Source organism: Dermacentor andersoni, chromosome 1 (assembly GCF_023375885.2).
Source record: "Dermacentor andersoni chromosome 1, qqDerAnde1_hic_scaffold, whole genome shotgun sequence".
Classification (NCBI taxonomy): Eukaryota; Metazoa; Arthropoda; class Arachnida; order Ixodida; family Ixodidae; genus Dermacentor; species Dermacentor andersoni.
In genome coordinates, this window is record NC_092814.1 from 151,783,908 (window position 1) to 151,811,046 (window position 27,139).

The 27,139-nt window shown below is 42.5% G+C and overlaps 2 protein-coding genes across 2 annotated transcripts in view; one reads left to right on the forward strand and one right to left on the reverse strand.

Annotated features, from left to right (window-relative positions):
• LOC126546210 (tetratricopeptide repeat protein 5-like) overlaps positions 1-16,171 on the reverse strand; it is a 33,957-nt gene extending 17,786 nt beyond the window's left edge. Inside the window, exons 1-8 of the mRNA XM_050194362.2 lie at positions 15,937-16,171; positions 15,670-15,802; positions 12,730-12,947; positions 10,847-10,994; positions 10,643-10,734; positions 8,880-8,933; positions 3,351-3,497; positions 2,077-2,246 (exon numbers count right to left, since the gene is read on the reverse strand). Coding sequence (XP_050050319.1) covers positions 2,077-2,246; positions 3,351-3,497; positions 8,880-8,933; positions 10,643-10,734; positions 10,847-10,994; positions 12,730-12,947; positions 15,670-15,802; positions 15,937-16,014 — 1,040 coding nt within the window. The 5' untranslated portion in view covers positions 16,015-16,171. The remainder of the gene's footprint in view (positions 1-2,076; positions 2,247-3,350; positions 3,498-8,879; positions 8,934-10,642; positions 10,735-10,846; positions 10,995-12,729; positions 12,948-15,669; positions 15,803-15,936) is intronic.
• Positions 16,172-16,286: 115 nt separating this feature from the next.
• Positions 16,287-26,604, forward strand: galla-2 (MIP18 family protein galla-2). Its single transcript, XM_050194368.3, has 4 exons — positions 16,287-16,592; positions 18,702-18,781; positions 19,893-20,064; positions 26,475-26,604. Exons 1-4 carry the CDS (start codon positions 16,466-16,468, stop codon positions 26,567-26,569), a joined length of 474 nt encoding a protein of 157 aa, XP_050050325.1. The 5' UTR covers positions 16,287-16,465; the 3' UTR covers positions 26,570-26,604.
• Positions 26,605-27,139: the final 535 nt, after the last annotated feature.

A 27,139-nucleotide genomic window follows, 5' to 3' on the forward strand; every position in this document is an offset into this window, starting at 1 on the left:
ATTCTTTAAAACATTACCAGCATGAAAAATTCATTGACAAATTTTTTTCTCCGTGTTGTAATTCAGTGAAGTAATCCTTGAAACTCCATCAACACGGTCACGGTAGGCATTTCACGTTTGCCCACTGCGCGACCCTACATCAGATATCATTGTGGTGCCCTGAAAGTCGCGAGTGCATATGTCACACGTGACCATGACTGTACAACAGGGGCATATTAGGCTACATTGTGTCCAGTAAGCACACAGGCAAACTTGGAAGGTACTCACAATAGCTGCCAGCCGATCATCAACAAAGCCATCAGCTGCTTGTAGGGCTGTCAGTCAAGCCTCTGCCCATGACCCCAAGCTCGATCACTGATGTTGACTACATTTTACTATCATATTCAAGACAAGCATCCTGCAACAACTTCCCACTCACCACCATGCTGGCAAGCATAAAATTTTTGTCAAGGCCACATTCACATAGTGGTGATCAGTGGTCACATTGTGTAGGCCATTAGGCCTGACCAATGCTGCTTCGGGGGCGTTGAAAGGCCTGAGTTATAGTTTAGTGCCAAGTTGCGGAAGGCGTCTTTACAGCAATCAAATGGCATTCATAAAGCTGAAAAATTGCCTCCCCAAAGAAAGTGAGGGTGTGTGCAACCATCAGCAAGACTCTGTGGCGGGGACTATGTTTAGAGTTATCATGTTTGTGAGATCCAAAAAATTGACCAGGGCAAGATAAGGCATCTCAAGTTTCGGTCACTGTTATACATTGGTTTTATGATGGGCTCAGTGGCTGTGCTCTGATGCAGACCACTAGTCCACTTTTGTTTACAATGTAGGCTCACTCAGTCCCGGAACCTACTAACAACAGCTTCCTGACCAATCACTGAAGCCCACCCAACCTGGTTATACCTGGATGGAAAGACAACATTCAACGCTGCACTCTCCAGCGATGCAAGACCAGCCGATCTGCACATGAAGCACCCAGTCTTTGATTAATTTTGGAAGACCCTATCAACAACGACAGCAGCATGTGAGCCAGCTATAAACAACGCAGCTCGACCAGTGCTGTTCTGTGGGCTCGGTAGCTGTGCTCTGACGCAAGTCACCAATCCGCTTTGGTTTGCAATGCAGGTTCACTCTGTCAAACATGTTTTCTTCACCGCACTAGCAGCAGCTCCCTGAACCACCGCTGAAGCAGGCTTGGCCTGGTTCTACCTGGATGGATCGGCAACATTCAATGCTACTCATCAGCAATCTAAGACCAGCCATTCCGTAGGCTCAGTGACTGCGCTCTGACGCTGGTTACTAATCCACTTATCTACTCAATTCTTGAGAAAAGTAGACACCAAATCATTGAGAAGAGTAGCGTGTCTTTCAGCCAAGGGGCAGTACTGTGTTCCACTCGGTCAAGTGGACGAAAAGCTTTGAGCGAAGAATCATTTAAGAATACAGGGGTGAGACTTGTCCACAGCACAAGAAAGGTTACCTTACAACAAAACTTTAGCAGTACTGTACTACATTTTACGTTCTTGCTGATAACAAACATCAGAATGCAGCTGCTGCAGCAAGGTCTAATCCTGTGACCTTCTGCTCCAGCCGAGGAACATCATAACTCCTAGCCTGCTGCAGCATGTACAGTGATAAGGAAAAGAAAGATAGGCACAAATGACCAGTGACCAAAGTGGCAATGTTCAACGTACAGCACTGCCAGGCACAAAAGCACTCATAGCCCGAGTTTTGGAAAGCTGCCACTCTCCAGTCATAAGGGTGATTTGATAGATTGTTACTGCTTGCAAGCAACTTATGGTGTGAGGAGTGGGTGGATTCTGAGAGGGAGGTGAAGTAATAAGTGTCTGCTGAACTGCTCTCTGACTGTAGACTGGGAATGGCCCACCACTCTCGATAGTGGAATGTTTATGAAATGCAGTGTCATGTCTAGCGATATTGCTGCTCTTACTACTATTCACCTGTGCAACTTTTTCCCCAATGACTGTACAGTCATTAGAAGCCAAACAAACAAAAAACATGTAAGATCATAGTAAAGAAGTACACAACTTGTCACCACGAGCAGTCTGTGCAAAACCTTACAATGGAAAGCGCTCCTGGGAGAGGACACTGCAGGCCACTTTTACAGTGAGCAGGCGGCCAGCGTTCTTCCCAGGACACAGATCTTGTAACTTGGCTGGTTCAAGACCTGCTAACGGCTGCACCTTTAGGTCCCTTAGCAAAGCCTTGATCTTGCGTGGCTTAAGGTGACCCTGCAAGAGAAAGTTACCAGATTCAGATATCGCTGAAATACACATACACTATCAAGCGTAGCCCCCTTCACAAGACCTCCAAGTCAGTTTTTTGGCACAATAAAACTCCACATGCACAGAAGTGCAGTAAGCTCTTTGGACAAAAAGCAGGGCAACAGTATTTCCTGGATTGTTGTCATCACACCATACACACAGATGTCTCATACTGGAGAATGCCTGTGGTCTTGCCAATGTCCTTGAAACAAATTGACCACTAGCAAGCTACTACATAATCAGTGACTGGGATAACAATTATGCATATACCTTGCACACAAAGAAGCCAGTGCTATGGCTTCTTTGAGTGTTTCTTTTCTAAAGTCCTGTACTAAAGCGTACCTGCTTGCTGTCAGAGCACTTAGTTACACATAGCTGGCAATGACTACAGTGATAAGCTGAGTGAAAGAAATGCTCTTTTAGGACAAATCTCAAAATGGCAAACAATGGGAAGTGTAGAATTAGCACCATGTCTGTGGAGTTCTCACCCATGTTCTTGTGTCAAAGGAACGACGACACAGTAGTGCAAACAATCACAAGGGCATTTATTGCACCTTTCATAGACAAATGCCTGCTAGCCGAGCTGCTATCCACAAAACATGCCGATGGGCGCGCGACAAGTCGAGGAAGTCCAGCTCGCCACGACCAGATAGCGCGTGAATATGTTCGCCCCATGCTGGACACGTAACGCCTGGTCGTTCGTGTTTAGGGTCACGCGAACGGTGGCACATTCGTTCGTCCATTCCGGTGTAGGTCTAGCAGAAACATGGATCGGCATATGCGCGGAACATCCGTGCCGCTTGCCGACTCGGAGCCAAAGAGGAAGAGCCTACTCTCTGTCGCGTGTGACCAACACCACCGTTAGGTGGTGCTAGCAGTGCCACACTCGCGCCATCTCTCGTAATGCGCTGCAACCAGACCGACCACTGCCGGCACTAAGCTATGCGGAGAAGCCAGATTACAGGAGACGCGAGACATGCGGGGAAAACAACATATCAGGGGATGCGTGAGAGGTGAAGGTCAGCCCACAATTGTTACCAATAATGTGACAGATATTGTAGCAGACTACACCTTATGTGAAATGGCATTGGCCAGTCGTTCCAAGTGTGCCATCAGGTTCTGGGCTTTATCCCGAGGCTCAGTCCAATGGGGCTCCAAGGAGCAGGCACGCTCCAGTTGCTCCAAAGCTCCCTGGTAGTCCTCCTCATGTTGCAAGGCCTGCAGTCATACCAAAGGCACCTTAACCTAGTGGTTCCAAACCATGAATGTGTCCAAGAACCCTAATGTGATGCTATGAAGAATGTAAGGTCCAGGGGCAGTGAAAGGGATGCCAAACATATCACAGCAGTTGCAACTAATTGCGACTACAAATTCATATTGTGCTACTCATATAGCAGAGTAAAAACGATATGCTATAAAGCATGTACAACTGCATTTTTTAAGTACATGGATGTATTAAGCTGTTCACCATACCAGTGAGTTTTTTTATTGTTCCCAACCAACTTTCAAGTGCCGCTCAGTATACCACAAAATTTTTCGGACTGATCGGCGAGCACAATGTTGCAAACATGGCAGTTGGCAACAATTCAGGCTGTTGTCCATGCTCTCACTTTTGTTGTCAAGCTGATTCCTCGCCTTGCCTAACGTGGATTCCACCATGTTGCCGAGTGACATATGGTCACTGCGAGGAGTGGAGAGTTTCATTGACTCTGCTGCAAACCACAACTTTTGCCGCTGACTCCTGACGAAGTGGTGCAGGCTAGGTCTAGCCGGTAGCAAGCCATCAGTGCTATCATGCCTGTAGTACCCATAGTAGAGTACAATAGAAACAAGAGATCACGTGCACATGGACTGACAGCCACGTGCAGGAAGTGGAGTTCGGCGGTGTAAGTGACCAGGCGGCACCTGCAGTGAACGACTACCAAGTTTGAAGGTATGCTTAGTGCGCAAAACAGCATAAGCTCATGTGTGGGCATAAGGTTCGAAACTAAATGTGCAAGCCACAGCCTACACCCACAATGTTGCTGTGTCAAGGTGGCATGCATGATTTCTGAACTTCGCATTTCATGGTGCTGGCTGCTGGTTCAAACCCCACACTGGCATGCTATTGCATGTTTTCTAGTTCTCCCTAAATTGGCTTTGTTGGACATTCATACACAACAGACAACAGAATTGTCGAAAAACAAATGCATTCTTGATTCCTTATACTTTCCTTGATAAAGCATCACGTATATTGCAGTCCTCTGGACTTCCACATATTGCTGTGTTATTCATAGGCTAACGATATGCCTTATGGATAAATTATTTGCAACTTGAAAATTTTAGGAGTGTACCGAATTTTACATAAAGCCTTTCAATAAATTTTAATCATGCGATGTTTATACTCGGCATATCACTACCTTATTTTGTTTTTGTTTTGTGCATGTATTTCTGTATACAGTATGTTTTATACAGTAAAACCTCATTAATACGTAGTTGGCGGGGAACGTGGATCAGGTACGCACTAAGTGATGTACTAATTAACAGACAATGGCAGATTAGTGCCTATAGACTTACTGGTCAAGAATATTATGTTTATTATTCGCACTTGAACACACACGCAGACAAGTTTTATTTGCCAGCAGGCAGCAAAAAATCTGATTTTCACTTGCTGCCGTGGCAGCCTTGCAGTGACGACGGCATCCTCAAACTCAGCAAGGCTGCAAGCCAGTTTCTCCATCAGGCCCCACTTCTCTGTCATGATGATCAACACCCTAGCCACGTCGGATACAGAAGGGCCATCACCCACACTATCATGGATGACGACGACGTGGAAGCACTAGAAGCTATGGGAGCAGAAAACAAGTCACGGCTACCATGTTTTGACGTCAATGTCGGTGGCCGCTGCAGTTCGGCAAAAGTCTGTGTGCCGCAATTGCACCCCTATCTAAGGTCTACACGCATGACATTTTGCAGATTATACGCTTGTACGCATAGAAAAATGAAGGACGTACTATGCACTAACCGCTTGGCATGCATTATGTGACTACAGCTTAAGCAGTTAGCCAATACATTAGGTACAATGGCGACAGAGCTGGGGATTCATTGAGACTATATTTAAACTGAAATTACTTATTAAGCGGGTACATATTAACAAGGTTTTACTGTAGCTGTATTACTTAATCAAATTTAGTTTCACTTTAAGCAAGTGCACTTCAGCTCCCTAAGTGTCACTTTGGCAGTGCACTGCTACACAATAAAGAAAAGTGTCCTTTGGAATTGATGGCAGTGGCAATGGCTGAATCAGTAGGTATAACATATATTTGTTACATTAAGCATTGTTTGCAAAATAACAGTGTGTTGTAGTTTAAAACAGCATTCAAAATAAGCTTTAGTGCATATTAAGTACAATCGACCCTCGTTGCAACAGACCTCGATAATCTGACAAAAAACGTCCATTTGATCCGAAGTCCATAATATCTGAAACGCCTCACTTAAGAAACTTTCGTTGCGATGTCTAACAGCTTAATTGCAAAGATTGAGTGACGAACGTCCAAAGTTAAAAACAAACAAAAATGTCCCAGTTTCGCCCGAAAGGCGAAGCATCAATTGCGATGGAAAATTAAGCAAGATAAGCACGGCAGCAGCAGCGAGCAAATTGACCTTCGTGCTGTTTCACTCCACCGCGAACTAAACATCGAAAGCCCAGCGCATATAAAGCTACCGGCACTGGGCGCACTTTGTTTACATCGCAGATCGCTTTCAAGATACGGCACCCGTGCAGGAGAGCTCTTTGTCCATATTGCAGATTGCTTTCAAAACACGGCGGCCGCACGGTAAGCAGCAGCCACTGGAACCCTTCTCTCACCTTCCCCATGCCTCGCGCACCTATCTTGCACGCGCAATATTGAGCCGTGATCGTCGGCTGACCCTCGCAATTCAGTTGCCAGCCCATGTCAACATGGCAAAAGTATGTTTTATATGCCTGATTTTGAAAAAAAATTGCCGCTAATTTCATCCGCTGTAGCCGATAGTCTGTTGTAGCACAGTCCATTAAAAGCAAACTTCATTGCATTAATAAAATCGGTAGAACAAACCTAAGGCTGTAATATGGTCTGTTATAGCCGAAAGTCTGTTGTACACGGGTCCATTGTAACGAGCATAGACTTAATTCATTGCAACTGCAATAAAATTATGGATAATCATGAGCCAAGACAAGAGAGTGTTGCATCCAAGGCGATCAGAGGAATATGGCCGATTCAATTGCAGGTGGCACAAGAACGGATCAGGAGCATTCGGAGCGTGTTACAGCTGCACTTATTCAAGAGAACAGACTGGTGGGCTATTTGGTACTGTACAACTTGAGGCAACGCGAAAGAAAAAAAATTAAAAAAAATGAGGACAACAGAAGGAAACGAAGACACAGCGCTACTAACTGATTTTTTTTTTAAAATTCAATTGTTAGTAGCGCTTTGTTTTCATTCCCTTCTGTTGTCCTCGTTTTTTTTTTTTTTTCGCTGCACTTATTGTTGCTTACGGACTACTTCAAATCTTCTATCACTTTTTATGAGCTGAGACAATACAGATATTTGGGTCAATTTTGCATATTCAAGAGCATGTCTGCCAAAGACACGAGTGATGTGCAGTGAGTATGGCTGTAACACACCTTCACGCTCAGATTTATTCGGCAGCTAAGCAAGGCAGCGCTCCACCTCTATGCACACTTGCCGAAAGAATGCACCATTTGAGCATGGCATGAATGTAAATTCCAATTGCTAATTACCCGCAACGGTGCAGCTATACAGCATTTGTACGACAACGAATGCATCACCGTCCTAAGTGGCAAGAAGCAGTACTATCGAGGCACTCTAGGTATGAGTGCCTTGGTCTCCTCGTCCGATTGTGTCATCATTGGTGGCATGCACAAGTAGGGCAGCTAGCACAGGCATACACAGGTATAAACAACTTCACAGCCATTATACCTAAACAGCCTGAGAGCGAGAATAGTGATTAAGTATTTTTTTCTTTTTTAGTATAGCCCTTTTATTAGCTTACAACATTTCCAATCATGAGAAAAGTGGCTTAAGTTACTACTGATTGTGTTTTCAATACTAACTCATCTATATTTTAAGCATTGCTACTGAGGTTACACACTCTGACGCAGTGAAATGAATTCACCGAACACACTCACTGACGCGTGAATTCTTCAGTGGGTGTCACTAAGCGTTCCTGTATGACAGCCTGGGAATGATACTAGTGGCGAAGTGTATTCGCTCAACATGACACTAAATTTCGTGTGGCAGGGTTATTAGAACCCACCCTACCCCTTTGTATGTACTGTTCATTTTTTTTTTCTTGGCAAAGTGGCAACTCTAAACGGCCCAATAGAGATTGATGAGCTGTCTCTGGGCACCTCTTGTTCAACCACTGATGGCCTTGTTGAAGACCATCCTCAGCGGCTATGGGATGCAAGTGCTGCCACCGGGTACCTACCGGTAACATAGGTACCAGCAAGCTCCTGGCCTGGTGCTCGGCCATTATGGGACCTCAACTCTTGGAAAAGGGTGTTTGTCCTCAATCCGAAGGTGTCTCCACCACAATAGGTACCTTTGGGGTGCCACACGGGCAATGGCTGCCATGGCAGCGGCCCAAACAGCCTTTTTTTTTTTTGTGTGCTCACGAGGGTTTTGACAGGAATTGTGCACGTAGGCTCCTTTCCCAAGCGTATCACCCCTGAAGGAAGCCAAACGTCAGGCTGGAGTACACTTGTGCCTATTTGAACCAGTGGGTGCATGAAGGCATGTCAGGAGGCATGCAGTGCTTGCCTCCTTTTGTCATATCTCGTGGGTATGTCATATAAGATGTCTGAATAAACTGACAATGTATGAGTGACCAATGAGGACCAGATGGTGGCTGGTAGAAATGGTGATTGCTTGCTACACTGCAGTCTACTATGCAGCTACAATGACAGTCATTTCACAGAAGGTGGCAGCCACCCCAACCCTTTAATTACATCACTTATTTCACTATGTTGCTGCACTGTTTTGTTTAAGACAGCACAATAAAGTAAAGAAGAAAAAAATTTAGTAAGTCAATAATATCTGCATAATCGCATGTGCTTGTACATGCAGGACTGACAGATGTAATGGAAAGTTGCAGCAGGCCCTCCATGCAGCCCGTAAGGAGGCCTATTTTGCTCAAAAGCATGTTAGCATAAATCTTTCAGAAGCACGAGCGTTAAAAACAGTTTCTCAAAACAGCTGGTCGGATACCCTCCCTTGTGAGAACACAGCAGCCAATGTGCAAAAGACAAAAGTTAGAAATGAGCACTTGGAGGCTCCTGCAATTGTTGTGTAACATTTAGAAATGGTATTTGCTTGCAGAGCTCTTAACTAATGTTTCAGTGCAAATTCCTCCTCAGTTATAATTGTCTTACTTCTTGTTTACTGAGGAATGCCAAATCATTATACTTTACCCACTCTTAGGCACTTCCATTTAGCTGAACTTCTGACAGGCCAAACAGATTTCTAGAGTGTTTTGATGTTTATCTCAAAGAGAATCTGCTTCTGCTGTACTGCAACCATACCAGACACAAGTGACAAGCTTTTAAATTCTACTCACCGCAGCGCGATTATGAAATAGCTCAGAGCAGCAGTGCATTCGTGGATCCTCAAGCTGAAAACATAAGTGGGAAGGGCAATTATTAACCCTATAATAGACACAAGCAGAGAATGGATCGCTTTGTGTCTAAATCATTACAGGTGTGTTCTTGATCAGGGATTGGTCACAATAAGTCAAATCTGAAAGCTGACAAGCATTCATTACAGGAGAAAAAAGTGGGACCTATATATACAAGATGATCATTTCTAAGTTTTACAGAATTTTAAAAAAATGCCTGTGGCAGATAGCATAATTCTTATCCTTGAGCTCTATTGTTCAAAGAAGTGGACATTACTAGCACGAGAAATTGAAACACATATTAAACTAACTAATGGTAATGCACAAATTAACTTCCTAATTACTTTACGGTGCATATTGCAATTTACATAGTGTAGCCGGCGAGTTTGCAAGATGTCCACTTAAAATGAATTTCTACAATAACACCAGTTTTCAGATATTATTTCCCAAAGGGTGGGACGAAATACATGGGTGTTCAAGTTACTTTTGTGTTTCAAACTATAAAGCAGCATTTAATAAGTGGAACAACAGTGCATTTTTATGGCGAGTTTCATGGTGCATATGTACAAACTGGTCTCATTCTGGAAATTCATTTCATTCTAAGTGGATACGTTTTGCAAACTCACTGGCTACAGTTTGTAAATTGTCATATGTGCCGTGAAGTAATTAAGACAATGGGCAAAATGAGAACAAGGTAAAAGCGGGAGCCAACGTTTCGACAAGTGGACTTGTCTTTTTGAAGTCCACTTGTCAAGACTACTAGTCGAAATGTTCGCTCCCGCTTTTACCTTGTTCTCGTTTTGCTCATCGTCTTGAATTTCCATCTCCCGCCTTCCCCGTGTTTTCCCTGTAAAGTAATTAAGCATTTTAGCAAACTTTTGTTAATTATTTGGATATGTGTTTCGATTTCTCGTGCAAGTAATGTCCACCTCTTTGAATAATCCAGCTCAAGGACTAGAATTATGTTATCTGCAACAGGCAATTTTTAAGACTCGTAAAACTTAAAAATGATGACCCCACATATCCCACTGTCCACATAAGTCATTTTTACAGAAAGCATTATATGGCCTCATGGCTGGCTTCTACCTTCATGGCTGCTTATCAAATGATCGAAAGCAGCATGTGTATGTTTTGCCTGTTTTCATTGTAGTATTTAGTGAGTGTTCTTTGTACCAGTATCCTCATTCAAGGCTTCCCAGTATTGTAAGGGTTTTCAGAAAGTAGATGCCTCTTAAAAAGCCTTGAAGGCTATAAATTTCTCATATGTAGCGCTGTTTTCTGTGGGTGAGGTTAATCTATTTTTGTAGGCCCTGCAAAGTTGTTTTTCTACCAAAAGCTCTCATCCACAGACTACATTTCCCCCTCTAGATGTGGTCCTCCCCATGCCTCCCGCAACCGCAGAGAGGGTGAGAGGCTTTTTAAAAATTTTCTGTCATCATAGTTCTCTCAAACCCCTCACCTGGTCACCCAGACGGGACTTATTGTTGGCATTTAATAGCCTTTACCACTGCTGAAGACTCCCAGAGTAGCTAGAAGGATGTGCAGGGTTAACGTAAAGCTGTTGAATGGGGAAAGATACGTCGTCCTGCTAGTCTGAGGTCGAGAATATTTTGGTTTAAAAATACCTTTTTCACGCATGTGCAGCAACATTTTTTGCAAATAGTTAATTGAGAAACAACCGCAGTTCACAAGATAAAAGTACTTACAGCCCTAGAGTATGCTGCCAAAGCCTGCTGCAGTGACTTGACATTTTGTGCACCAGAAAAAAAGACTGTCATGTATGCATTACCAAGAATACCTGCATGGAAGGTAGTCATAAATATTTTAAAGTTTAGACCAAGAACTCCTGACAACAGTTTAAGACCACCAAAACATTAAATTGTTATTTGCTTCAACATGCTTAGACTTACTCCAAGTCTTTCCATCAGTGATATCAAGCTGCAACGCTTCTTTAGCTTTTGCAACACTCTCACAGACATTGTTAAGCCTTTCTTCTTCTGTTTCACCAACTTGCCGAAGGACCATAGACAGGTTTCGGAGCGACACTTTGTCCTTTGTCTGAAAGGCCAAGCACATCAGCCTATATCACACACAACTTCATAAATTGTGCACTAAGGCAAGTTGATAAGACGTAATAAACCAGCGCAGTGCACAGCAAATGGGATAGACAGTTAAGGCACACAACCACATACAACAAACGCGGGCTTCCATCAATGTTTATAAAAATAGTTACATACATGCGCATCCCTGGAGAATGCAGGCTTGGAATGTATGCGATACATCCGATGTTGTGGCACCACACAGTAAACCACTATGTTGGATGAGTTCGTAGACAATTTCCTGCTAACATAGTTGTACTAATGTCTAAGATGAATCAGTTGTAACTAATGACATTAGGTAGTAAAAAAGATGGTAACAATGCAATTTTGCAACAAAAATTGGCTTCCAGCTTACTGCTACTGCAGTAGATGTAGAGAGGCATTGTCATGTGACCCTACAAGCCACGCTGATGGCAGTGCCAGCCAGTGAAAGAGCTCAAGGCAAGCATGTTTTACAAAACTGAGCAGCCTTAAAGAATTACTAGATTTAAGTTGCATTAGATGCATACAGTTATCGAATTGTTGATTAGTATAATTCTGTTACAGAGTTATTTGAAAGTTGTATTTTGCAGTTAAATAAATGTCCTCATCTTCGCATGAACAAGTTCAAAATGCTGAATTAAAAAGAGAGAGGCTTCATGCACAAATTCTAATAGAATGAGAAGCTGGGATAAAAATTAATATTTTTCTAGTGAATTATCATTACTACAGATCAGATTTCTGAACAGTTCTAAGACAAAGCACAAGGCACTACGAATAGCCTTAGGTCTTTAGGAAATTGAGCTGTGCTACACCAACTCACCCAAGTTCCCACCTTGGTGAGGTAAGATTATCTTGGAGAGATGTACAATAATTTTGCTATTTTTGTTATATGTTTTTATTTTATCTTTCTACTATATAAAAATAATAAAATAATTGCATTTTGATTTAACCATTGTAAACCCTAATAAAATGATTTAAATCCATTGAAATCAATTGGTTCTTTAAGTTCTGGAGTTCAACCCAAACTGAACCAAAAAGAGTTTCAATTTGGCCCTGTGGTTCATACTATTTTGGATATTTATGCAATTTTGTAAATAAGTATCAGTTGAAAATCAGCACTTGTAGTGTGTGGTTACATGTCTTAACTTTCAGTCTTGTTTGCTACGCATTGTATAGGTTTATCATACAGGTCCATCATAAATAACACATAATATAGGAAATCAGTCTTTCTTTTTTTCTTTAAATTGTACACAACCTAGAGTTGAGCACAACTGCAGATCCTATAAAGGGTTGCATCAAGTGAGTATTGGTACAGCTTGACAAATTTTAAAAGAATCATTAAGTTCAACCATCACACCCCTGCAACAGGGCCATAGGTAATTACTGTGCGAATGCAAAAAGAAAGGGACATCGCACAAGAATAGAAACAGTGTAAGACAATGTAAGCATAGCTTACTCTTTTTTGATGTGTCTTCCTGCATGGTGTCCCTTTCCTTGCATTTACACAGTGACTCCCTAAGATAATCATAAACCAACTGGTTCCTCAAGATATTCTTTGAAAAATATTGCATGTCAAAAATAAGGTTAAATTCATGGAAGTAACCTGTACAGGCAACAGCCATTTTGTAGCCTTGGTTTTGCAACCAATCTTTCAGCACTAATAACATAGTACTAATTGCAATAAGAAAACAAGAGTAGCAAGAGTAACGTACCACTTTCAGAACACCTTCAAAGCAGTTGCGTGCCTTCGTAATCTGTCCTTTTTTCCAGTAGCATTCTCCAAGCTCATTCCATGCTTCGACCAGTTTGGGATTGAGCTTCACAGCTTTGGAAAGTGCTTCATGTGCCTCTGGGTTATAGTCTTCTTGAATGTTAAGTGCTTTCCCTTTCAGCATATGGAATTTTGCTCTGTCCACCTTTTCTAGTGCTCCTGTTCAAAAACAAATCGAAGTTTCATTCTGAAGTGTACACAATGGTGGAAGGGGGACAAAGTGGAGGAACTGAAAGTACAACCTAAACATGGGAAGGAGCAGGGGAGGGTGTGCTGCAAGAAGTTTGAGCATCACTACAGTGGAGTCCAACACCCACAAATGCATTGTGCCTTGTGTATTACAAGCACAGAAATAGGGCAGGCCAATGAAAAAGGCACATGTGACAAAGGTCACATTAGGATAAAGCTCAAAAAGCCCACCATTTGAAAAGCCAATGATCATGAGCAGATGCCAGGATAAACCAATGCACAAAATTTTAGAAGCTGATGATCGCAAGACACCTGAGTCAGCACCCCTTCTCTTATGCTTTTAGATATAAATGTTGTAATAAACAATGAGAGTCCTACAGATGCCATATTTTTCTTTGTGATGCTGCTTCTTTACATGCCTTCCACAATGGCATTCTGAGCCGATGTACAGTTAAGTGTCTCTACAACTTAATGATGCATATAACAAGGAATAATTGTCTCCTGGTTCTATTGTCAGCAATGCGACAAGTGGCCTTTAGAATGAAGTGACCTGTATAACGTACGATTTTGGCGGCCCCATGCACTTTGTTATAAAGATGTTTGACTGTACATTGTTTTTTCTTGGCCAAAAAAACTTGGTTGTTAGATCAGCAAATGTGGCGTCAGTTTTACATTCTTGTGTCCTTTGTTCTTCCTGCCTCAGTATGTCGAACCAACTCGTGCTGCCACTAGTGCTTCTTGCTGTGTGCCATCTATTTTCATGCCAATAGTAAAATATGAAGCACAATATATGTCACCATCTTGCTCAGACATTTTGTTTAGTTGCATACACATGGTAGGTTTGCTGCACATTATACAGCTTTCCTTTTTTACCGTGTTCAAATAGCTGCACTTAATAATGGTGGTCTAAAAAAAGAACTTCTGCAAATGCAAGCATACTGTTGCCAACAGTACCAATAGTTTGCTTTGCTGTGGCGCTAGGTTATGTCTCGACCCCGGCTCCATATAGTAGTGTGGCAGAGGATTCGGGTTGAAGTAATCAGAAGCTTGAAAGTTTGGAAAGCAAAAACCAACAGGTTTACTGACACTTGAACAAAACTTATTTACATCGCTGAATAGGAAAAACAGAAAAAGGTCAAGTGTTTAGCAACAAGCATCTGGATGGGCCTCGTTTCCATGGCCCGGAGCAGCTTGTTTTCTCTTCGCACCATCATTATAACACCTCTGTTCTAAACCTCCCTCCTGCCCCTCCTGGCGGTAGCCAATCACACACAAGTCACAACTCACCAGGACAACAGCCAATCAAGAAGCATAAACAACACTGTCGCAGACGGAACATCGGACCGGCGACCCCACTGAGTTCCAGCGGGCACAAAGGCGGAGAGAGGGTCTGGCCGTGGGAATGGGAGAGGAGATCTTTTACTCCAAACTGGTCTTCTCCGCTGCTTCTCAGTATAGGGCAGGCACCAGTGAGTGGCGGCTTTCTTCCGGGAAACGTCCATGAGCCCTTCGCGTCGTCTATGCCTCCCCCGGAGTGGTAACTCTTTCTTCTCTTTGTGGCGCTTCTCTGACATGGGGAGCTCGCTATGGGAAAATTAGCAGTGCCGAGCATTGCATGGGAACTGTCCTCTAGCTATCTTCCCAACGTAGTTCTCGCATTCTACTCTTGTGTGTTACAAACAGCATGTTGTCTACTGCAGTCACAACAGCTTCCGCTTATTTGTACTGAAAAACACACCTTAAAGCCAAGCATGAAGAGTCACAAATAATAAGAGGCACCTTAAATGTTTCGTCTTTATATTTAATCACAATCGGCATAAAGCCCGAGTAAGTGACTCATTATTTTTAGCTTAAGATGGCAAAGACATTTACAGGCTGGTTTATTACACGTCGATGTAGTAAAATTGGAATTCATTTTTGTCAACTTCTTTCTATATAAGAAAAGTAAGTCTTACCTGCCAAGAATAAGTAAAATCTGCTGTGCATATAAGGAGATGTTCACAACGTGCATGGAGCCATCATGAAAGTGATGTCCTGCTCAAGGATAATTCAAGCATGCTCAACTAAATTATCCAGCTGTTATGTTTAATAAATAGTATGCTTTGACTAATGGTACGTCGGACGTCATTATTATACTTTTCTCGCGCCTTAAGGCACTCAACCTTCAAAATAACATCACTGATTTTCCCCAGGGAGCAGTAGAACCCCGTAGTAGAGACCGGGCCTGCTCTCCTGAAGCAGTATCTTCGCTCGTGCCAGGGTTTTCGTATGCTGCTCCCCGTGACTTTTCAAAATCATTTTTTTTTTTTTTTGTGCTCCCCTGAGTTAAATAAAGGTCTTTCTGAAAAACATGAGCAAAAAACGGTTGGCGAAAGCCACGGAGCTAGCGAAACGGAAGCAAAGCAGGTACGTCCGACTTAAGCATCTGGGATTCGGCTACGTCCGACGTACCTTTAAAAAAAAAAAACACTTTGTAAATAATAAGCGGTATAGCCAGCAGAATCGAAATGACATCAGATTACCACAGCTTGTTCAGACCACGGATGTTTGCCAGACAAGATAGAAGACAGTTACATTACTCTGACATCTACTTAAAGTTTTCTGGGGCAAATAAGCTGCAGCGAACTGCCAAACAAGATCATGTGTGGCCACCACACGACAGAAGGCACGCACGAACTACGCAAACGCTCACCTCCTTGTGCGTCTAATGCGTCTATAATCTTCCTAAGCCTTTTCTCAACATCTTCAGTTCTCTGCCTCTCAGAAGCGCTGGGGTTTTTCACGTAATAGTTGTCTCGAAACGTGTACAACTCGTCCACGGCCTCCTGCAAGAACATGCGCGATTACAAAACAAGGCAGCTGTCAGTGAAGCAGGCTACCTATAGAAAACGCGCAAATGTCATAACGCAATATATTTGAAAAGTGACTATATCATGCCTTAAAGTTACAGGGAAACTACCTTTATAGAGTCCAGAGAAAACGAAACGGCGTTAGCCTGTTCACGCTGCTCCGACGACTCAGTTCGGTCGTCTGCCATTTTTGCGCTGAATAGCAAGCCAGTCTCAAGCCGCGAACTGCGCGAACCACTGGCCGCAATGTCGATTTTTAACGTTAGACATTTCTACAAAAGAAAATATTAAACGCCGAAAAAAAAACAAATATTAAAATTATGTTTGCTTTAGACGCAATAAGTGTCTGCATTGCGGGCTATAGCGGGACATAGCGCTGCGCGACTCGCGCTTTTTTCTCACGTGGTTTTTCTGATTTTTCTTCTCTCAAAGCTGTGGCGCTGTGGCTTAGCCACTCCATGGCCACTCAGGATAACAACAATATCTATGGCTGTGGTTTTTGCATGTGCTCTGTGTGTATTAGAGTGTGTATGCTTCTCTGGAGTGATGCTGTGGTGACATTTGAGGAGCACGTTCGCTGAAAATTTAGAGATTTATGCGCATGTTTATGGTCCCCGCGATACAGTGAGCTCGACGAATATGGCCCGCGGCGACAGTTTGGATAATATTGCTCCGTCAACCTACGAAAAGGCAAAGGACAGGGTGACAACAGCTGACGAACTCAACGATGAAATTGAAGATGAAATTGACTCGCGGGAGATTTTCGATATCCTTTCACATGATTTGTACGCGTTTTCTGATATATGGCAATGTGCTTTAAACGCGAAACGCTGTAAAGGGTATGCAAACGCTTTTCTATTGTAGCCGTAATACATGTCATAAGCGAGAAAAAAATAATGTCGGTTTCGGAGCGTGAAAATACCGCGTAGAAATCAGTAACCATGGTTTTAGTCGTGGCATAAGTCGCCACAGATAGCTTAATGTGTAAGTGTCCGTCCCCTTAACCTTGAATGTGCATCATCACTTCGTGATATAGTACTTCAGTTTCGCTACATTTTAACAGTTACAACAAGAACAACACAAATGAAAATTGATTTCACTTTTCCGATACCTTCTGATTATGACCTGTCTCACCGCTCATTTCCTTTGGCTTCAACCTTTGTCAGAAAGTTATGACACGCTGAAGCACAGGTGCTTGCCTACACTCACTTTTACTTATAAACAGTGAGGATTGGCCAGCGAGGCCATGTACAGGCGCATGCAAGTACTCTTACAATGCAAGCCTCTGTATGGGTTCAGGCTGGGCACATGCTAACTCTGTGTCCTATTTGATGAGCTGGCTACAGGAAGGCCTTGCTTCAAAAAGACAGATATGCAGATCGTTCAGAACCTTGCCATCATTAATGCGCAGATGTTTACTGCAATGAACATTGCACAAAGCAACAGACTCATATTGTGTGCATTGGTGTGTTTGCTATCACTGCAACTGCTTTACAGTTTGGACAAAAACATGGAATATTAAGGCAAAACCTTTTCCGGCAATTTGTGGTTGCTGACAGCTGTCTTGCCTGGTGGGAAACAAAGGGTCAGGGCTCTGCTGGCTACTGGCTGCTGTCTTGCATGGTGGGTCACGAAGAGTCAGGGTTCAAATTATCATTGTTAGCCACATTGTCGTGGTAGTTGACTGGTAAGCTTGCTTAGTGACAGTACCACTTTTAATGCAAAGCTTTCTTAGCCTCTTTTTATCACTTTGTAGCTGCTGGCTGTCCTGGAGATAGTGCAAACCGAGGCAACTTGGGGCACCGAAGGACATTATAAACCGAGCACAGAGATGAGCTCCAAGACATACAAAATAGGGTTGAAGCATGCATTGAGTACAGAGCAGATGGAGCCTTGGGAAGAAGCATTGAGCAGAGCAGGAAGACCTTTGATATGCAGCAAAGTGTGGTTTAGAAGGCGTGCACATGCTAGCTTGTAAATGAGAAGTGGAGACGCTATGAGTGACAACAATGAGCTCAGAGAAGTGCAGTCAACGTTTTTTACCAGATATGCAAAGCGGAGTGGCTTTTATATGTAGTAAAAAAAAGCTTGAAATGCCAGTGTACACTTGCTGGTAACGATGAAGCTAAGCACCAATACGCAGGGATGATCCAGCAGCAGAACCTGACCGTGTAAATGGGTACAAAAAGTAATTTGAGAAACGCCCTGTGCAGGATAAGGTCACTTCAGTGCTTAGTGTGTACAATAGACTAGTTTCTGCCATCCGTGGTGATGGAGCACCATAAGTTTACATTGAGCAAGGAATTTCTCAGTGCGAATGTGTCTAACTTCATTGTACTTGCAAATGGTTGCTAAATGAGAACAGCATTCCTTGCAGATTTAAAAGAAAGCTTCATATAAAGCAATTCCTACAGTGTGTAGGATCTGCAAATTTTTTTTTTCACTTTATTCTTTATTTTGTGAAAAGTTCATTGTAGAGTACCACTCACCCTGTTCTTGTTTCATGCCTGTCCTATGTTGCACAGCTTATGTATGTGGTGATCAAAATCAACAATAAGCATTGTGATCGAGGGCACTCCATGCAGGTTAGGCATTGTTTGGACCTAATAATGACATTCTAGACTCTCTTTTTTAAACTGTTAAGCACTGCTTTTGTAACCTGTGTGGAGAAAGCAAGACAGCAGAAACAACTGCACACTCTTTCTATAAATAAACACTGTAGAATAGAACCGTAAATGTGACTGACATTCAGATACGCATTGCCATGTTGCAGGCTTTTTGGTGAAAGCAGATTGCTCCTCTCAGGTTTTGCTGATAACTGCAGTATAATGCATATGTCACAGTTTTTTTGTATGTCATCCTTGACTTCCTGCACATCATATACGGTCGATCAATGATCCTGAACATCCTCTCACTTTGGAAGAATTGAATGTGGTTGATGAAAAGAACATTACGGTAAGTAGACAAACCTTATTTTGTGCCTGTTAGCATGTGTAGAGGCATATATAGTTCCCTTGCCACACACATAATATGTGGGCAAAGTGGATTATTTGTGCTAGTAGGATCACTAACAAACTATCTGATTTTTCATTCCAGGCTGCATTTATTATAACTGATGTTTGGCCAGTAATGCTAGGAAAAAACATGAATAGTGCATATTGATGTCATTCATGCTCCTAGGTATTGTTGTGTTCTTCAGGTTTGCGACAGGCAATGCAATTGCTTTCAATCAGCTTATTTGAAGGCACAGCTTTATGATGCGAGTGGGAGTGCAGTCACGTGATCTTTTTCATATTTCGTGAGGTTTGTTTGTCAGTTGGAAAAAATTGCATGCAATTAGTATGTCGCTGAAAACGTCGTAGTTAGATGTCATTTGGGCGTGCCTACAAATGCCTCAGTAATACTTTGATAATTAGGACTGTACTTCTCGAATTAGATAATTGCAATTGTCGAATTAAATTTCCAGAACGAAAGAATTACTGGCGGCTACTCCACTGTAGTGGAAACAATATGCACTAGGTTTTCTTGAGTAACGCAACTGCTCTTTTTTTAAGTCTTGGTGCATGATAGTTGGGACACCCTTTATAATTCACTCAGTAACCAAAATGAGGCAAAGCCGGATTCACTCGAAATTGGAATGAATAGCGTCATGCGCAGGAGCGCTTATACTCAGACTCACAAAAAGAGAGAGAGGCTGCAGTTTTGCCGGAAAGGCGAAGCAGTATTAGTGATAGGGAAGTATACTAAAATTACACGAAGGAAGATTACACCACCGAGAGACGCCAGATTCTTGGTGGTGGTAGAAAGCTCGGGCTGTGAAATTGAACTGTCTCCTACTATGAGGTCTTGTAAATTCTCATATAAGGCCATCACTTCAGTGAACAATTTTTCGTGAGTCACACAAAGTTTCTCAAGTGCAAGATATATATATATATATATATATATATATATATATATATATATATATATATATATATGTGGGGTTCAGAAAGCTGCTGCCCCCCCCCTCCACCCCAGGAAATTGAAAGCTTTCTGCCTATGGTTGTGCCTATGTGTGGCTTCACAGGTGGACCTGGACAAGTCTGCAGTTGATGTGGCCTTTCGCCCAACAATACCGCACTGCAGCATGGCAACACTAATTGGGCTTGCCATCAGAGTAAAGCTGCTTCGTAGCTTGCCACCTGTATTCAAATTGGATGTTCGTATTCTTCCTGGCACTCATGTGTCAGAATCGGCAAGTAAGTACTCTGTTACTAAATGTGAACACAAGATATACTGACTGATGTAATAATATGGCGTAAGCCTTTTTTTTTTTTTCTGAACACTTATAATCTCGAGAAATCTCGTGGACATGAAACCTAAATAGAGTTTAACTACAGCAAAGGATTGAAGAATCTAGATGCAGAGCTTGGAGTTCATGAATTATGCAAAGTTTAGTTGCTGTTACATGTTATTTTTTTAAATTGTAGCATCTGGTCTTTCTAAAAACCGTTCTGAGCCATTAAATGTTGTTTCTGCACGTTAAAGCTTGTCATTTGTGCATTGTAGAAATCTGTCGCAAAGGACTGAACGAAAGGCTGTAGAAACAAAGCATAGTGTACAATAGCCACTTGAACTGGGAAAAATACAGTTGACGCTCATTACTACGGACCGCAATAATCAAACTCGAAAGGTGCGTTATATGTGAAGTACGTTCTGTCCAACATTAGAGCCATGATATGTTGTGAGTGTTTGAATATCGGAAACTGGAGGCAATTCCAAGAATGATACAAATATTAAATCAGTAAATACTAATTATATTTTCACAGTAATCATATGAACACCCAGCAGCACAGTGTTTTGCTGCCTGTTGTTATCCTATCGCTGGCTCTTGGCAAATTGCAGTTGTTTCACCATGTAACAGCAAGATTTTCCTATTGGCAAAAAAGAGAGAGAAAACAGAAGAAAAAAACAATTGGTGGCTGGCCAGCCTCAGTGTCTTCCTGCCATTGGTGACTCAAACAACAGCTACAATCCCTTTTTTATGCAAAGGAATGGTCGATAAAATGAACTAATGTCAGTTTGTTTTGTGTGACAAGTTACTGCCACTGACAAACCTGTAGCATGAATGAGAGCTGCTGTGTGAGCCAAGTTCAACTTGCAGCCCACGCCCAGCCGCCTTGCTCAACAGCATTAGGCACTTCGCAGCCTGGATGCTGTGAATAGCAACGTGTCTGCTTTTTTGTGCAAAGTGATGTGATGAAAAAGAAAGTGCTATAAAAGCAATGCATATTGCAATGGTTGGTAGTTTTTGAAGCGCCATACACTACAGCTTTGGAGCAAAGTGGGTTAATCCTGGTGGCACTTGCTTGGCAACTGAGCTACAACGGTGGACGGAGTGAGCTACTGGTGTGATCGTCCTGAAAACGCTCTGTTAAGTCAGCAGGCCTTCATGCAGTACGCCGTTGCGGGAAGCTTGCCACTAATGTATTCGTTCCTTAGGAAAAAGTGTATTTTCACACTTTTCTTGATTAAGCGGCTGGAAAAAAATTTTATGCAGTGCACTGCCACCTGCATGCATCGTTACTGCAAGGTACGTTGTACTTGTATGTGCATTACCTGGGCAAAATTTTCCCCAATTTTCTCCCTAGTAGCCAATAGCCACGTATAGCTGGGTTCGTTAAAAACGAAATTTTTGCTGCAATATTATAGGCAGACCAAGCTGTTAATGGTCGCGAACTGTAGGTAGGCATTGTGAAGGCTGTTGGTCAATGCTCCTTCCTTTGTGTCAAGTGAGCCTGAAGAGCAGTGGTCATGTTCAAATTTTATTTCATACACAAGAAGGGTACTGCTACATATGCAAGAGTAAAAACGTGGCTTCCCTATTCATGAACTTGGTGCATATGGCTTGTGCTTTTCATTAAGGTGATGAGTCAAATAAATGGGTTAAGGTACTTTCTCTAGTTTACACAGTCCAGAAACTATTGCATGCCATGCTCTTGCTGCACACTTGTTGAAAAGTGAACTACACCCGGCGACAACTTTCTGTGGCAGCACAGCGAAAGCTATGCAGCCAAAGCACGCATTTTTTTTACTGTGCATCTGCATGTAGTCAGCAAATGTAAGCAACTGTGAGCTACATACCTTAAAACAGACCATACCATTTGTGTGTGTTTTTTGTTCAAAATTTATTTCATAGCAAATAAAAATATTTCTTAGGAAAATAATTTTTGTTCCTTGCTGTTCCTAGTTTTCTAGCTTTCCATGTCTGGTTTTCCTGGTCCTGTAAACTGCCAGCAAAACTTCAGTGCTACTTGGCATAGTAACACAAGAGCAGAAGTTCTGCATGTGCGAGCACATGCATGTAGTTTTGGCTGTGCTGCCACAGAAAGTTGTTGTTGGGTATAGCAGGTGTAAGAAAGCGTGTAGGTGGCATTCGAACAAGTAGTGTTTTCTTTTACTGATCGCCTGAAACAAAGTTATGCCTTCCATATGGCTGTGTTATAGTTTGTCTGCATAGCGAGAGGCCATAAAAATGTTTGTGCATTGAGAGAGTTTTCTGAACCATGAATGTGGGAATTGGGAGCCCTATTAAACTTATTTGCAGCGAATGGAAGGGCTCATATTAACCTTGCACGTGCTAAGACAAGAATCTCTAATTCTGAGCAGCTTCAACCTGTTTTTCTTCAGATTAGCATTGGAGATGTCTCTAAAGTGGAAGAGGTTTATTTGGAGTGAAAGAACAGTGTTCAGAGGCATAGGTGACTGTTGCCTTTGTATGTCAAATTATTATGGCTAAACTGACTGCTTTTGAGAAGAGATGTTCATGGGTATATTGTCATTAAAGGTAGATGAAGATTGCCTGTAAAAAAAAAAAAAAGATATTTTCAATCTCTTGTAAATATTTTTTAACTTACTGACACAAAAGCAGGAACTACAGACAGTAGTGTATATATGATGTATAGTGCTGCTTATTTCATCAGAGCTCACCGTCTCTTTTAATGTAGATGCATTGCCATAGCGTATAAGTGGGCAATAAGGACTTTGCACCTGTAGGATCACTAATAAACTAGAGTCAAACACCTCAACAACGAACGCCTCTAGTACTACACACTGACCTGTATAATGAAGGATTCATTATGTCCAAGCCGAATCCCTATCTTTCGTATGTATTGTGAATGCCTCTACAACGAATTTGCTTGTACAAAGGAGGAACTTCATCATCATCATCATCAGCCTGGTTCTGCCCACTGCAGGGCAAAGGCCTCTCCCATACTTCTCCAACTACCCCGGTCATGTACTAATTGTGGCCATGTTGTCCCTGCAAACTTCTTAATCTCATCCGCCCACCTAACTTTCTGCCGCCCTCTGCTACGCTTTCCTTCCCTTGGAATCCATTCCGTAACTCTTAATGACCATCGGTTATCTTCCCTCCTCATTACGTGTCCTGCCCATGCCCATTTCTTTTTCTTGATTTCAACTAAGATATCATTAACTCACGTTTGTTCCCTCACCCAATCTGCTCTTTTCTTATCCCTTAACGTTATACCAATCATTCTTCTTTCCATAGCTCGTTGCGTCGTCCTCAATTTGAGTAGAACCCTTTTCGTAAGCCTCCAGGTTTCTGCCCCGTACGTGAGTACTGGTAAGACACAGCTGTTATAAACTTTTCTCTTGAGGGATAATGGCAACCTGCTGTTCATGATCTGAGAATGCCTGCCAAATGCACCCCAGCCCATCCTTATTCTTCTGATTATTTCAGTCTCATGATCCGGATCCGCAGTCACTACCTGTCCTAAGTATATGTATTCCCTTACCACTTCCAGTGCCTCACTACCTATTGTAAACTGCTGTTCCCTTCCGAGACTGTTAAACATTACTTTAGTTTTCTGCAGATTAATTTTTAGACCCACCCTTCGGCTTTGCCTCTCCAGGTCAGTGAGCATGCATTGCAGTTGGTCCCCTGAGTTACTAAACAAGGCAATATCATCAGCGAATCGCAAGTTACTAAGGTATTCTCCATTAACTCTTATCCCCAATTCTTCCCAATCCAGGTCTCTGAATACCTCCTGTAAACATGCTGTGAATAGCATTGGAGAGATCGTATCTCCCTGTCTGAGGCTTTTCTTTATTGGGATTTTGTTGCTTTCTTTATGGAGGACTACGGTGGCTGTGGAGCCGCTATAGATATCTTCCAGTATTTTTACATATGGCTCATCTACACCCTGATTCCGTAATGCCTCCATGACTGCTGAGGTTTCGACTTAATCAAACGCTTTCTCGTAATCAATGAAGGCTATATAGAAGGGTTGGTTATATTCTGCACATTTCTCTATCACCTGATTGATAGTGTGAATATGGTCTATTGTTGAGTAGCCTTTACGGAATCCTGCCTGGTCCTTTGGTTGACGGAAGACTAAGGTGTTCCTGATTCTATTTGCAATTACCTTAGTAAATACTTTGTAGGCAACGGACAGTAAACTGATCGGTCTATAATTTTTCAAGTCTTTGGCGTCCCCTTTCTTATGGATTAGGATTATGTTAGCGTTTTTCCAAGATTCCGGTACGCTCGAAGTCATGAGGCATTGCGTATACAGGGTGGCCAGTTTCTCTAGAACAATCTGCCCACCATCCTTCAACAAATCTGCTGTTACCTGATCCTCCCCAGCTGCCTTCCCCCTTTGCATAGCTCCCAAGGCTTCTTTTACTTCTTCCGGTGTTACCTGTGGGATTTCGAATTCCTCTAGACTATTCTCTCTTCCATTATCGTCGTGGATGCCACTGGTACTGTATAAATCTCGAATTCCTCAACCACTTGAACTATCTCATCCATATTAGTAATGATATTGCCGGCTTTGTCTCTTAACGCATACATCTGATTCTTGCCAATTCCTAGTTTCTTCTTCACTGCTTTTAGGCTTCCTCCGTTCCTGAGAGCATGTTCAATTCTATCCATATTATACTTCCTTATGTCAGCTGTCTTACGCTTGTTGATTAACTTCGAAAGTTCTGCCAGTTCTATTCTAGCTGTAGGGTTAGAGGCTTTCATACATTGGCGTTTCTTGATCAGATCTTTCGTCTCCTGCGATAGCTTACTGGTATCCTGTCTAACGGAGTTACCACCGACTTCTATTGCACACTCCTTAATGATACCCACAAGATTGCCGTTCATTGCTTCAACACTAAGGTCCTCTTCCTGAGTTAAAGCCGAATACCTGTTCTGTATCTTGATCTGGAATTCCTCTATTTTCCCTCTTACCGCTAACTCATTGATCGACTTCTTATGTACCAGTTTCTTCCGTTCCCTCCTCAGGTTTAGGCTAATTCGAGTTCTTACCATCCTATGGTCACTGCAGCGTACCTTGCTGAGCATGTCCACATCTTGTATGATGCCAGGGTTAGCGCAGAGTATGAAGTCTATTTCATTTCTAGTCTCGCCGTTCGGGCTCCTCCACGTCCACTTTCGGTTATCTCGCTTGTGGAAGAAGGTATTCATTATCCGCATATTATTCTGTTCCGCAAACTCTACTAATAGCTCTCCCCTGCTATTCCTAGTGCCTATGCCATATTCCCCCACTGCCTTGTCTCCAGCCTGCTTCTTGCCTACCTTGGCATTGAAGTCGCTCATCAGTATACTGTATTTTGTTTTGACTTTAATGGAGGAACTTAGCCGTCCCCAATGGCTGATTTGTTGCTTTACAACGAACGCCATGTACCAGTGCGGCCACTTCCCTTTGCAGACGCCACTGAGCTGCGCTCTGGAATAGCGCTAACAGCAGCACTAGCAGCGTACTTGGCGAGTGTGCCGATGTCAGTGAGCATTACAGTCCTGCTGCACTGCTCCAGTAATCACTCAATTTGTACACTGCTTGTTGCAACACAGCGGTGGGTGCGACAGCTGACAAATACGTCACAGTTGATGAAATGATGATGTAATCGTAACTGACAACTGACGTCTTCAAAGCAATTTAGGGCAGAAACAACGTAAATGTCAATGAAGCCAACAGTGGTGAAGAGCCTGTAAATGAACCAACAATTTTCACTGCAAGGGAGGCGATAGCGGCATTCCACCATCTGCAGGTATCTCACGTCGCCCCCATGTTTTGCCACAGAGCATGCCCTGTACTTCGGTGCAATAAGTTTTGGCTGCAGTCACACTTTCCGTGAGATGAAGTGTCCACATAAAAATTTGCTACGTATTTTGCTAAATGTCTCTTGAATTCATGTTAAATAAAGGTTTTCTTTAGTTGGGCATGCTTAGCCTGCTCTGTTGGGACCAGTATGGTGTGTGATCTTTACAACAAAGTGACCCGTATATCATGGATTTTTGCAAGTCCCTAGCTCTTCGTTGTAAAGGCGTTTCACTGTATTCATTCCATGCTTCCATTCATTCCATGCTGAACCTAGTATTTATTGTTATCGTTGATGCTTGGTCAGTAATGCTAGGAAAAGATGTGGGAAGTGCATATTGATGTAATTTATGCTCTTAGCCATTGTAGGTGCCAGTATAGTCTATGTAGCGACCCTTTTCTTTTTCGAATTTTTGTAAATTGTATTTCTGCATTTTATGCATGAGAAATTCTTGGAGCAGGGACAGAAAGCTGGATTGTATTGCTGGACTGTAATGCTGCATGTGACTGACCTTGATCATTTGGTACATTTCTTACAGTCAACAAGCAGTTGGATGACAAAGAGCGAGTTGCTGCTGCATTAGAGAACTCGCACCTTCTACAGGTTGTTAACAGATGTCTTCTTATGCATTGAGGACACTGAGAATAAAACGTATTTTAAAAACATGGTGCCAGTATGTCATTTCTGTGCTGTTTGTTAACCACTTTGAAGTAACCAATATTCTTCACAGGAAAACTGGATGCTGTAGCTATCAAGGATGTACATACAACAGTAAGGCACTAAAAAGTGCCAATTCAGCATTAATATTTTTGCTTCTTACAACTTCATGATGAGGTTAAGTGTAGGGCATGTGCAATTGAACATTTTCAGCTTTACTACATTTGGTGGCTCCTCCCACTAATGTTTTAACTTTGTAAAGGCATGACATCTCTTAGTCTCAAGTGCTTGACATAAAAAGTTAATCTGCAATTAAAATGTTGACGTAGTCCGTATGCTTATTGCAAATTGCACTGACTACTTGCATGTCTATCAAAAAAGTTAAATCATGGGAAACACTATTGCAGCTTAGTGCCCAATAGCTGAATGTTCTAGGCTGCACAGGGATGCATAATTGAGGTAACTTGGTGGTGGATTGATAACGCTGAATTGTGAAACTACCAGCATTGCTCTCGTGTTGTGGCAGACAGCTGAAAATGTGACCAT

What these genes read in the sequence shown, in the direction of transcription:
- galla-2 (XM_050194368.3), top strand. Translation starts at nt 16,466, where the DNA reads ATGGCCCGCGGCGACAGTTTGGATAATATTGCTCCGTCAACCTACGAA. An exon ending in TGACTCGCGGGAGATTTTCG is followed by an intron (nt 16,593 to 18,701) that starts ATATCCTTTCAC and finishes GACTTCCTGCAC; the next exon opens with ATCATATACGGTCGATCAAT. An exon ending in TCATGTGTCAGAATCGGCAA is followed by an intron (nt 20,065 to 26,474) that starts GTAAGTACTCTG and finishes CATTTCTTACAG; the next exon opens with TCAACAAGCAGTTGGATGAC.